This window comes from Salvelinus alpinus, chromosome 11, assembly GCF_045679555.1.
Source record: "Salvelinus alpinus chromosome 11, SLU_Salpinus.1, whole genome shotgun sequence".
Classification (NCBI taxonomy): domain Eukaryota; kingdom Metazoa; phylum Chordata; class Actinopteri; order Salmoniformes; family Salmonidae; genus Salvelinus; species Salvelinus alpinus.
The window spans coordinates 72,390,530-72,404,061 of record NC_092096.1 but is presented as its reverse complement, the minus strand read 5'-3'; the positions used below and the strand labels follow the sequence as shown (position 1 = coordinate 72,404,061).

The window sequence follows — 13,532 nt, the reverse complement described above, 5'->3', positions numbered from 1 at the left end:
GGAACTGGCATTTCCCCATGTTTCAGTTACCTGGCTGGAACTGCCATTTCCACATGTTTCAGTTACCTGGCTGGAACTGCCATTTCCCCATGTTTCAGTTACCTGGCTGGAACTGCCATTTCCACATGTTTCAGTTACCTGGCTGGAACTGCCATTTCCCCATGTTTCAGTTACCTGGCTGGAACTGGCATTTCCCCATGTTTCAGTTACCTGGCTGGAACTGCCATTTCCACATGTTTCAGTTACCTGGCTGGAACTGCCATTTCCCCATGTTTCAGTTACCTGGTTGGAACTGCCATTTCCACCTGTTACAGTTACCTGGTTGGAACTGCCATTTCCACATGTTTCAGTTACCTGGCTGGAACTGCCATTTCCCCATGTTTCAGTTACCTGGTTGGAACTGGCATTTCCCCATGTTTCAGTTACCTGGTTGGAACTGGCATTTCCCCATGTTTCAGTTACCTGGTTGGAACTGGCATTTCCCCATGTTTCAGTTACCTGGCTGGAACTGCCATTTCCCCATGTTTCAGTTACCTGGTTGGAACTGCCATTTCCCTATGTTTCAGTTACCTGGTTGGAACTGCAATTTCCCCATGCTACAGTTACCTGGCTGGAACTGCCATTTCCCAATTGTTCAGTTACCTGGCTGGAACTGCCATTTCCACATGTTTCAGTTACCTGGCTGGAACTGCCATTTCCACATGTTTCAGTTACCTGGTTGGAACTGCCATTTCCCCATGTTTCAGTTACCTGGCTGGAACTGCCATTTCCACATGTTTCAGTTACCTGGCTGGAACTGCCATTTCCCCATGTTTCAGTTACCTGGTTGGAACTGCCATTTCCACATGTTTCAGTTACCTGGCTGGAACTGCCATTTCCACATGTTTCAGTTACCTGGCTGGAACTGCCATTTCCACATGTTTCAGTTACCTGGTTGGAACTGCCATTTCCCCATGCTTCAGTTACCTGGTTGGAACTGCCATTTCCCCATGCTTCAGTTACCTGGTTGGAACTGCCATTTCCACATGCTTCAGTTACCTGGCTGGAACTGCCATTTCCACATGTTTCAGTTACCTGGCTGGAACTGCCAATTCCCCATGTTTCAGTTACCTGGCTGGAACTGCCATTTCCCCATGCTTCAGTTACCTGGCTGGAACTGCCATTTCCCCATGCTTCAGTTACCTGGCTGGAACTGCCATTTCCACATGTTTCAGTTACCTGGCTGGAACTGCCATTTCCCCATGTTTCAGTTACCTGGCTGGAACTGCCATTTCCCCATGTTTCAGTTACCTGGCTGGAACTGCCATTTCCACATGTTTCAGTTACCTGGCTGGAACTGCCATTTCCCCATGTTTCAGTTACCTGGTTGGAACTGCCATTTCCCCATGCTTCAGTTACCTGGTTGGAACTGCCATTTCCCCATGTTTCAGTTACCTGGCTGGAACTGCCATTTCCCCATGTTTCAGTTACCTGGCTGGAACTGCCATTTCCACATGTTTCAATTACCTGGCTGGAACTGCCATTTCCACATGTTTCAGTTACCTGGCTGGAACTGCCATTTCAACATGTTTCAGTTACCTGGCTGGAACTGCCATTTCCACATGCTTCAGTTACCTGGCTGGAACTGCCATTTCCCCATGTTTCAGTTACCTGGTTGGAACTGCCATTTCCCTATGTTTCAGTTACCTGGTTGGAACTGCCATTTCCCCATGCTACAGTTACCTGGCTGGAACTGCCATTTCCCAATTGTTCAGTTACCTGGCTGGAACTGCCATTTCCACATGTTTCAGTTACCTGGTTGGAACTGCCATTTCCCCATGTTTCAGTTACCTGGCTGGAACTGCCATTTCCACATGTTTCAGTTACCTGGCTGGAACTGCCATTTCCCCATGTTTCAGTTACCTGAGTGGAACTGCCATTTCCACATGTTTCAGTTACCTGGCTGGAACTGCCATTTCCCCATGTTTCAGTTACCTGGCTGGAACTGCCATTTCCACATGTTTCAGTTACCTGGTTGGAACTGCCATTTCCCCATGCTACAGTTACCTGGTTGGAACTGCCATTTCCCCATGCTACAGTTACCTGGTTGGAACTGCCATTTCCACATGTTTCAGTTACCTGGTTGGAACTGCCATTTCCCCATGTTTCAGTTACCTGGTTGGAACTGCCATTTCCCCATGTTTCAGTTACCTGGCTGGAACTGCCATTTCTACATGTTTCAGTTACCTGGCTGGAACTGCCATTTCCCCATGCTACAGTTACCTGGTTGGAACTGGCATTTCCCCATGTTTCAGTTACCTGGCTGGAACTGGCATTTCCACATGTTTCAGTTACCTGGCTGGAACTGCCATTTCCCCATGCTACAGTTACCTGGTTGGAACTGCCATTTCCCCATGTTTCAGTTACCTGGTTGGAACTGCCATTTCCCCATGTTTCAGTTACCTGGTTGGAACTGCCATTTCCCCATGTTTCAGTTACCTGGCTGGAACTGCCATTTCTACATGTTTTAGTTACCTGGCTGGAACTGCCATTTCCCCATGCTACAGTTACCTGGTTGGAACTGGCATTTCCCCATGTTTCAGTTACCTGGCTGGAACTGGCATTTCCACATGTTTCAGTTACCTGGCTGGAACTGCCATTTCCCCATGTTTCAGTTACCTGGCTGGAACTGGCATTTCCCCATGTTTCAGTTACCTGGCTGGAACTGCCATTTCCACATGTTTCAGTTACCTGGCTGGAACTGCCATTTCCCCATGTTTCAGTTACCTGGCTGGAACTGCCATTTCCACATGTTTCAGTTACCTGGCTGGAACTGCCATTTCCCCATGTTTCAGTTACCTGGCTGGAACTGGCATTTCCCCATGTTTCAGTTACCTGGCTGGAACTGCCATTTCCACATGTTTCAGTTACCTGGCTGGAACTGCCATTTCCCCATGTTTCAGTTACCTGGTTGGAACTGCCATTTCCACCTGTTACAGTTACCTGGTTGGAACTGCCATTTCCACATGTTTCAGTTACCTGGCTGGAACTGCCATTTCCCCATGTTTCAGTTACCTGGTTGGAACTGGCATTTCCCCATGTTTCAGTTACCTGGTTGGAACTGGCATTTCCCCATGTTTCAGTTACCTGGTTGGAACTGGCATTTCCCCATGTTTCAGTTACCTGGCTGGAACTGCCATTTCCCCATGTTTCAGTTACCTGGTTGGAACTGCCATTTCCCTATGTTTCAGTTACCTGGTTGGAACTGCAATTTCCCCATGCTACAGTTACCTGGCTGGAACTGCCATTTCCCAATTGTTCAGTTACCTGGCTGGAACTGCCATTTCCACATGTTTCAGTTACCTGGCTGGAACTGCCATTTCCACATGTTTCAGTTACCTGGTTGGAACTGCCATTTCCCCATGTTTCAGTTACCTGGCTGGAACTGCCATTTCCCCATGTTTCAGTTACCTGGCTGGAACTGCCATTTCTACATGTTTCAGTTACCTGGCTGGAACTGCCATTTCCCCATGCTACAGTTACCTGGTTGGAACTGGCATTTCCCCATGTTTCAGTTACCTGGCTGGAACTGCCATTTCCACATGTTTCAGTTACCTGGTTGGAACTGGCATTTCCCCATGTTTCAGTTACCTGGCTGGAACTGGCATTTCCCCATGTTTCAGTTACCTGGCTGGAACTACCATTTCCACATGTTTCAGTTACCTGGCTGGAACTGCCATTTCCCCATGTTTCAGTTACCTGGTTGGAACTGCCATTTCCACCTGTTGCAGTTACCTGGCTGGAGCTGCCATTTCCACATGTTTCAGTTACCTGGCTGGAACTGCCATTTCCCCATGTTTCAGTTACCTGGTTGGAACTGGCATTTCCCCATGTTTCAGTTCAAGGTCAGAACAAGATTAAAATTAGCATAAAAGATAATAAAGTTCCATATGTGACCAACCGGCTCGATTCGGTCTGATGTATAAACATTTGAAATCGTGTTTTTTTACATTGGATAAAAATAGAGACTCAGAGCTATAAAATGGTAAATCATACACTACAGTTGAGGAACAATGGGAAAGTAATTCTGCTTGGAAAGTTGATGAACTTGTAACCTCACTTTTGAGAAAATGGCCCGTGAATGTTTTGGGACACCTACTGGAGAGCTCTTCTTTGTCTCCACCCATTCAGCATCGTTCACACCCTCTTAAGCTTTGGCCCCCACCCATCTCTTTAAGGGTTGATCTGAGAGTTCTGTACTGACAACAGCAGTCAAGCACCCAAGCTAACTGGCTAACGTTGGCTAGCTTGCTAGCTACTTCCAGACACAAATGAGAGAACACCTCACTCTGACCATTTTACCTCCCTAGCAGAGCTGGTTAGGCTGTTTTTATGTTATTCAGAGCGTTGGTGATTGCACCTGTGCTGTTGGCAACAATTTACGTTTTTTTTGCTAACATTTACTGACACGGGCCACATTCAACGGGTGTTGAGCGTTCGTAAATTCATCAGTTATTCTGCGCTCTGGCACAGTGAGATGAGAGTGCTCTGAAATCGGAGCAGATAGCCAGAACGAATTTACCAGCTACGTATATCAACAGTTGTGGCGGTGACATCATGAACATTCTATTGAAATGGTTACTTGCATAGTGGAGTCTTTTGTTAAGACACATAGCTAGCTAGCTAAACAATAAACCATAATATTACTACCCTGCATGAATCTGCAGGTAGCTAACCAACCAGGTTCAATGTTAGCTAGCTAACATTAGGCTATAACTAGTAAAGCAAATGGCTCTGAGATACGGATAGTATCACTACAGAGATCATACACGTAACATTAGCTAGCAAGCCAGCCAGCTAGCTAGCTAACAGTACACTTTAACTTGAAATGAAAAAACTTTCTGACAAAATTAGAAACGTATCTGAAAATGTAGCTAGCTCGACTCTCTGTCACGGTTGTCGTAAGAACTGTAAGCATACTCGGACCAACGTGCAGCGTGATCTGGGTTCCACATCTTTATTTCAAAAGTGAAACTTAAGCCAAAACAATAAATCAAATAAACGAACAACTAAACGTGACAACGTGGTGCACAAACACAAAATAATATCCCACAAACTCAGGTGGGAAAAATAGCTACTTAAATATGATCCCCAATTAGAGACAACGATTACCAGCTGCCTCTAATTGGGAATCGTACCAAACACCAACATAGAAAAATGTAACTAGAACCCCACATAGAAATATAACATCTAGATAACCCCCCAGTCACACCCTGACCTGAAACACCATAGCGAATCAAGGCTCTCTATGGTCAGGGCGTGACACTATCTTACCCGTATACATGGATGGACGCTTCTCCCTCTCTGTCACGGATGCCACGGTTGCCCTTTAGTTTGAAGATGTAATCCAGAGACAGGTGTTTTCTCCATCTCCTTAGTTATCAGACTCTAATTCCACTGATTTCAAAACTCAGTCCTCCAGAAAGCAACACTGATGCAGTTCTACTACGTGATATATTCTACTACGTGATATATTCTGGAACGTGATATATTCTACTACGTGATATATTCTACTACGTGATATATTCTACTACGTGATATATTCTACTACGTGATATATTCTACTACGTGATATATTCTACTACGTGATATTTTCTACTACGTGATATACTCTACTACGTGATATACTCTACTACGTGATATATTCTACTACGTGATATACTCTACTACGTGATATATTCTACTACGTGATATATTCTACTACGTGATATATTCTACTACGTGATATATTCTGCTACGTGATATATTCTACTACGTGATATATTCTACTACGTGATATATTCTACTACGTGATATATTCTACTACGTGATATATTCTACTACGTGATATATTCTACTACGTGATATTTTCTACTACGTGATATACTCTACTACGTGATATACTCTACTACGTGATATATTCTACTACGTGATATACTCTACTACGTGATATATTCTACTACGTGATATATTCTACTACGTGATATATTCTACTACGTGATATACTCTACTACGTGATATATTCTACGACGTGATATATTCTACGACGTGATATATTCTACTACGTGATTTATTCTACTACGTGATATACTCTACTACGTGATATATTCTACTACGTGATATTTTCTACTACGTGATATACTCTACTACGTGATATATTCTACTATGTGATATATTCTACAACGTGATATATTCTACTACGTGATTTATTCTACTACGTGATATACTCTACTACGTGATATATTCTACTACGTGATATACTCTACTACGTGATATATTCTACTATGTGATATATTCTACAACGTGATATCTTTCAAAAAAGCTACGTTCGACAGGATTATCGACACATACTGACCAGCTCAAATCGACAGAAGCGTGCTATATGGCAGACCAATCCTGGCAGACCAATCCGAAATCATTTTCTTGGCATGTCCAGCCCACGCATTATCTCAGCCAATCATGGCTAGAGGGAAGGTTGCTTTCCTTTCTCTGTGGCTAAACCAACTGGGCTCGTAATTTAACAATTGTATTCGTATTTACAGATGGCATACACGTTTGTTATTAAGACACATGAAAGTTTGCATGTTCCAGAAGGCATTTCTGCCAAAAAAACTTGATTTTTAAAAATAAGTTTATGTTGAAATGTCTCTCCTGTGAAGACGTGACACACGACATACGCCTAGTTTCCTGAAACAAGTCACATATGTGCACACGCAACTCAGGTCTGAATTTTCCTATAGTCCCTGGTCAAAAGTAGTGCACTATGTAGGGAATAGGGTCCTATAGTCCCTGGTCAAAAGTAGTGCACTATGTAGGGAATAGGGTCCTATAGTCCCTGGTCAAAAGTAGTGCACTATGTCTGTCTATGGAGAACATGGTGTCATTTGGGATGAACTCTGAATGACTTCAGCTGTTAATTAACACTTTAAAATGTCTAAAACGATCAGGTTTCAGATGGTTTGATTTCATTTGATTGAGGTCACTAACACTTATGAGTATAGATCCTCATCCACATAGTTGGTAATGTCAGAGTGAAAGTACAGACATCTTCTACCTTACAGAATCTCTTTTTCTTCATTTTTATCCTTCAGTCTCTCTCTTTTTGTCTCTCTCTTCCTCTCTTTTTCTCTCTTTCCTTTCTTTTTCAGAATGGGGTCTCTGGCCATGCTGGTCCTCCTCTTCTTCTCTCAGGGTCAAAGTTCAACCCCAGAGGTCGAGAAGAGGTCAACGTGTGATCAATGTGATGAGCGTCTCTTCTGCAACTGCTCCTCCCGGAACTACCGACACGTTCCCACGGTAACCGTCACCGAGGTCGTAAACCTCGACCTCTCCTTCAACGACATCACCACGGTTGCTGAGGACGATCTGAGAGAGTACACGTGGTTACGAACCCTTGATCTCCGTAGCAACAGGATCCAGAGTATCCACGAATGGGCCTTCCACCTTCTGCAGGCAAGCCATAGAGTTATATAAAGGGAACACCTTCTGCATGTAACCCATAGAGTTATATAGATGGTATTTCTCCTGCATGTACCCATAGAGTTATATAGAGTGTACTCCTCCTGCATGTAACCCATAGAGTTATATAGAGGGTACTCCTCCTGCAGGTAACCCATAGAGTTATATAAAGGGTACTCCTCCTGCAGGTAACACATAGAGTTATATAGAGGGAACATCGAACATCATTATTTGTTTATTTGGATCCCCATTAGCTTTTATAGATGTGTCAGCTACCCTTTCTGGGGTTCCACAAAAAACACAAAACATGACAATTAACAAAACACACTAAAATACAAGGAAGGTAATGTGTGTGTTAGAGTGTGTCTGTGTGGTGTGTTTGTGTGTGTCACAATCCCTGCTGTTCCATGAGTTGTTTTTTAAATTTGTTTTTTAAATGTGATTTTGTTGTTTGCTTGAGTAATTTGAGATGGAAGAGAGTTCCATGCGATCATGGCTCTGTATAAAACTGTGCGTTGCCATGAATTTGTTTTGGACTGTGAAGAGACCCCTGGTGACATGTCTTGTGGGGTATGTATGGGTGTCTGAAGAGACCCCTGGTGACATGTCTTGTGGGGTGTGTATGGGTGTCTGAAGAGACCCCTGGTGGCATATCTTGTGGGGTATGTATGGGTGTCTGAAGAGACCCCTGGTGACATTTCTTGTGGGGTGTGTATGGGTGTCTGAAGAGACCCCTGGTGACATGTCTTGTGGGGTATGTATGGGTGTCTGAAGAGACCCCTGGTGGCATGTCTAGTGGGGTATGTCTGGGTGTCTGAGCTGAATGTTATTTGATTATGCAGACAATATGGAATTTTTGTCACAGTAATTTTCTCATAAAAACTAGAAGAGAAACAGTTAATCTCTCTTCAACCCTCAACCAGGAAAGACCGGCATGTTGTTGATGTTAGTTCTGTATGTGCCGTTAAACTTCTTACGGCTGAAGTCCCGTTAACGGGATCGATTTGACAACAGCCAGTGAAAGTGCAGGGCGCCAAATTCAAACAACAGAAATCTCATAATTAAAATTCCTCAAACATACAAGTATTATACACCATTTTAAAGATAAACTTGTTTTTCATCCCACCACAGTGTCCGATTTCAAAAAGGCTTTACAACGAAAGCATACCATGCGATTATGTTAGGTCAGCGCCAAGTCACAGAAAACCACAGCCATTTTTCCAGCCAAAGAGAGGAGTCACAAAAAGCAGAAATAGAGAGAAAATTAATCACTAACCTTTGATGATCTTCATCAGATGGCACTCATAGGACTTCATGTTAAACAATACATGTAAGTTTTGTTCGATAAGGTTCATATTTATATCCAAAAATCTCAGTTTACATTGGCGCGTTATGTTCAGAAATGCATTGTCTCAAACAAACATCCGGTGATTTTGCAGAGAGCCACATCAAATTACAGAAATACTCATCATAAATGTTGATGAAAATACAAGTTTTATGCATGGAATTAAAGATATACTTCTCCTTAATGCAACCGCTGTGTCAGATTTCAAAAAAGCTTTACGGAAAAAGCACACCATGCAATAATCTGAGTACAGCGCTCAGAGCCCAAACAAGCCATACAGATACCCGCCATGTTGTGGAGTCAACAGAAGTCAGAAATAGCATTATAAATATTCACTTACCTTTGATGATCTTCATCGGAATGCACTCCCAGGAATCCCAGTTCCACAATAAATGTTTGTTTTGTTCGATAAAGTCCATCATTTATGTCCAAATACCTCCTTTTTGTTCGCGCTTTTAGTTCACAAATCCAAATTCACGAGGCGCAGGCCAGCCGAAAAGTCAAAAAGTTCCATTACAGTTCGTAGAAACATGTCAAACGATGTATAGAATCAATCTTTAGGATGTTTTTATCATACATCTTCAATAATATTCCAGCCGGACAATTCCTTTGTCTTTAGAAATGAAAAGGAACGCAGCTAGCTCTCACGGGTGCATGCATGATTTAGCTCATGGCCTTCTGCCAGACCCCTTAGTCAAACAGATCTTATTCGCTCCTCCTTCACAGTAGAAGCCCGAAACAAGGTTCTAAAGACTGTTGACATGTAGTGGAAGCCATAGGAAGTGCAATATGACCCAATTTTCACTGTATCTTGGATAGGAAAAGAGTTGAAACACTACAAACCTCAGATTTCCCACTTCCTGGTTGGATTTTTTTCTCAGGTTTTTGCCTGCCATATTAGTTCTGTTATACTCACAGACATCACAGACATCACAGACCATTCAATGTTACTCCTAGGAGTTTAGCTTCCTCAACTTGCTCAATGGTCACAACCTTCATGTACAACTCCATTTGAGGTTAAGGTCTTAAATAATGTTTTTAACCAAATACCATACTTTTAGTTTTAGCTGTATTGTAGTTTATTATCGATCACCCGTTCTGATACTGACTGTAACTTCTTATTTAGAATTTCAGTGAGCTCACTGGCTTTGGGAGCTGACATGTAAAGTGGAGAATCATCCACATACATAGTAACTTTAGCTTTGTTTAAGACCAGTGGGAAATCATATGTAAATATAGAGAAGAGTAACGGCCCAAGGCAACTGCCCTGAGGAACACCACACTGTACATATCTGATGTTAGAGAATCTTCCATCGAAGAACACTCTCTGGGTTCTCTTAAGTAACTCTCCAATCATGTGATGGCAAGTGATGTAAAGCCATAGCAAATTAATGTTTTCAATAAGAATTTATGATCAATAACATCAAAGGCTGCACTGAAATTTAACAATACAACTCCAACTATCATCTTATCCATTTCTTTTAAACATTCATCAGTCATCGGAGTCAGTGCAGTACAAGTTGAGTGCCCTTCTCTATATGCATACTGGAAGTCAGTATTTAAAAAGTAGCATTGTATTTGTTGAAACACAATTCTCTCCGTGAGTTGACTAAGAACAGGTAGCAAACGGATTGGTTGGCTGATAGTGCCAGAAAAGGGTGCTTTAGGTAGTGGAATTACTGTAGCTGCCTTACAAGCCTGTGGACACACCCTCCTTTAGGCTTTGGTTAAGGATCTGACAAATAGGGGTGGTAATACAGTCTGCTAACATTATCTATAGGGTCCCATCTAGGTTGTCTATACCTGGTGGTAATACAGTCTGCTAACATTATCTATAGGGTCCCATCTAGGTTGTCTATACCTGGTGGTAATACAGTCTGCTAACATTATCTATAGGGTCCCATCTAGGTTGTCTATACCTGGTGGTAATACAGTCTGCTACCATTCTCAATAGTTTCCCATCTAGGTTGTCTATACCTGGTGGTAATACAGTCTGCTACCATTCTCTATAGTTACCATCTAGGTTGTCTATGCCTGGTGGTAATACAGTCTGCTACCATTCTCAATAGTTTCCCATCTAGGTTGTCTATACCTGGTGGCAATACAGTCTGCTACCATTCTCTATAGTGTCCCATCTAGGTTGTCTATACCTGGTGGTAATACAGTCTGCTACCATTCTCAATAGTTTACCATCTAGGTTGTCTATACCTGGTGGTAATACAGTCTGCTACCATTCTCAATAGTTTACCATCTAGGTTGTCTATACCTGGTGGTAATACAGTCTGCTAACATTCTCAATAGTTTACCATCTAGGTTGTCTATACCTGGTGGTAATACAGTCTGCTACCATTCTCAATAGTTTACCATCTAGGTTGTCTATACCTGCTGGTAATACAGTCTGCTACCATTGTCTATAGTGTCCCATCTAGGTTGTCTCTACCTGGTGCTAATACAGTCTGCTACCATTCTCTATAGTTTACCATCTAGGTTGTCTATACCTGGTGGTAATACAGTCTGCTAACATTCTCAATAGTTTACCATCTAGGGTGTCTATACCTGGTGGTAATACAGTCTGCTACCATTCTCAATAGTTTACCATCTAGGTTGTCTATACCTGGTGGTAATACAGTCTGCTAACATTCTCAATAGTTTACCATCTAGGTTGTCTATACCTGGTGGCTCATCATTATTGATAGATAACAATAGTTTTCCACCTCTCCAACACTAGTTGACCAAATTCAAAACAGAAATGCTTCTCTTTCATTATAAGATTTTTAAATTTAATTTTATTACAATTGGCATAAATAATTGGAAACTACTTCCAGTGCTGCATCAGGGTTCATTTCCTGATACACATCAGACCAACAGAGTTAACATGTTGTACGACCTCTTATGAGTTACTTTAGACCCAACCTGAGGCACTGGGTTTCCTTGTTATTGTCCCATTGTTATGGTCACTACAGCCAATGGGAGTTGACAGAGCTTCGGAGCAACGCTCTGCAACGTGATGACGATGTGATCAATACAAGTGGACGTCACAGATCCAAAACACTATTGGATGTGATCAATACAAGTGGACGTCACAGATCCAAAACACTATTGGATGTGATCAATACAAGTGGACGTCACAGATCCAACACTATTGGATGTGATCAATACAAGTGGACTTCACAGATCCAACACTATTGGATGTGATCAATACAAGTGGACGTCACAGATTCAACACTATTGGATGTGATCAATACAAGTGGACGTCACAGATCCAACACTATTGGATGTGATCAATACAAGTGGACGTCACAGATCCAACACTATTGGATGTGATCAATACAAGTGGACGTCACAGATCCAACACTATTGGTGTCCACTCTAGTTGGTTGAGTGATAACCTGGGTCATGTTACAGCCACTGGTCACAGCTAGAAGGTTCCTCATGAGAGGACAACCAGTTACTAACCAGTCAATGTTCAGGTCACCCAGATAATCAATCAATCAAATTGTATTTGTCACCTGCTTCGTTAACAACAGCTGTAGACTAACAGTGAAATGCTTCGTTAACAACAGGTGTAGACTAACAGTGAAATTATCCCTTCCCAACAACGCAGAGAGAAAGATAATAGATACATTATAGAAAAGTAAAACACTTAATAATAAAAGTATTAAAAAATACACAATGAGTAATGATAACCTGGCTTTATACACAGAGTGCCAAGTAATAACTTGGCTGTATACACAGAGTACCAGGTAATAACTTGGCTGTATACACTGGGTACCAGGTAATAACTTGGCTGTATACACTGGGTACCAGGTAAAAACTTGGCTGTATACACGGGGTACCAGGTAATAACTTGAATGTATACACTGGGTACCAGGTAATAACTTGGCTGTATACACAGAGTACCAGGTAATAACTTGGCTGTATACACAGAGTACCAGGTAATAACTTGGCTACATACACTAGGTACCAGGTAATAACTTGGCTGTATACACTGGGTACCAGGTAATAACTTGGCTGTATACACGGGGTACCAGGTAATAACTTGAATGTATACACTGGGTACCAGGTAATAACTTGGCTGTATACACTGGGTACCAGGTAATAACTTGGCTGTATACACTGTGTACCAGGTAATAACTTGGCTGTATACACGGGGTACCAGGTAATAACTTGGCTGTATACACTGGGTACCAGGTAATAACTTGGCTACATACACTGAGTACCAGGTAATAACTTGGCTGTATACACTGGGTACCAGGTAATAACCTGGCTACATACACTGGGTACCAGGTAATAACCTGGCTACATACACTGGGTACCAGGTAATAACTTGTCTGTATACACTGGGTACCAGGTAATAACTTGGCTGTATACAGGGGTACCAGGTAATAACAAGGCTGTATACAGGGGTACCAGGTAATAACTTGGCTGTATACAGGGGTACCAGGTAATAACAAGGCTGTATACAGGGGTACCAGGTAATAACAAGGCTGTATACAAGGGTACCAGGTAATAACAAGGCTGTATACAGGGGTACCAGGTAATAACAAGGCTGTATACAAGGGTACCAGGTAATAACAAGGCTGTATACACTGGGTACCAGGTAATAACTTGGCTGTATACAGGGGTACCAGGTAATAACTAGGCTGTATACAGGGGTACCAGGTAATAACTAGGCTGTATACAGGGGTACCAGGTAATAACAAGGCTGTAT

General features: G+C 42.4%; 1 protein-coding gene across 3 annotated transcripts in view; it reads left to right on the top strand.

Annotated features, from left to right (window-relative positions):
- tlr2 (toll-like receptor 2) overlaps positions 1–13,532 on the top strand; it is a 41,406-nt gene that overhangs the window by 5,553 nt on the left and 22,321 nt on the right. For 2 of the 3 annotated variants that reach the window (XM_071334169.1, XM_071334171.1), the window contains exon 2: positions 7,167–7,470. In XM_071334169.1, the coding sequence (XP_071190270.1) occupies positions 7,168–7,470 (303 nt within the window). In that variant the 5' untranslated portion in view covers position 7,167. Of the gene's footprint in view, positions 1–7,109; positions 7,471–13,532 lie in introns of all 3 variants that reach the window. The other variant, XM_071334170.1, reaches the window with a different exon arrangement.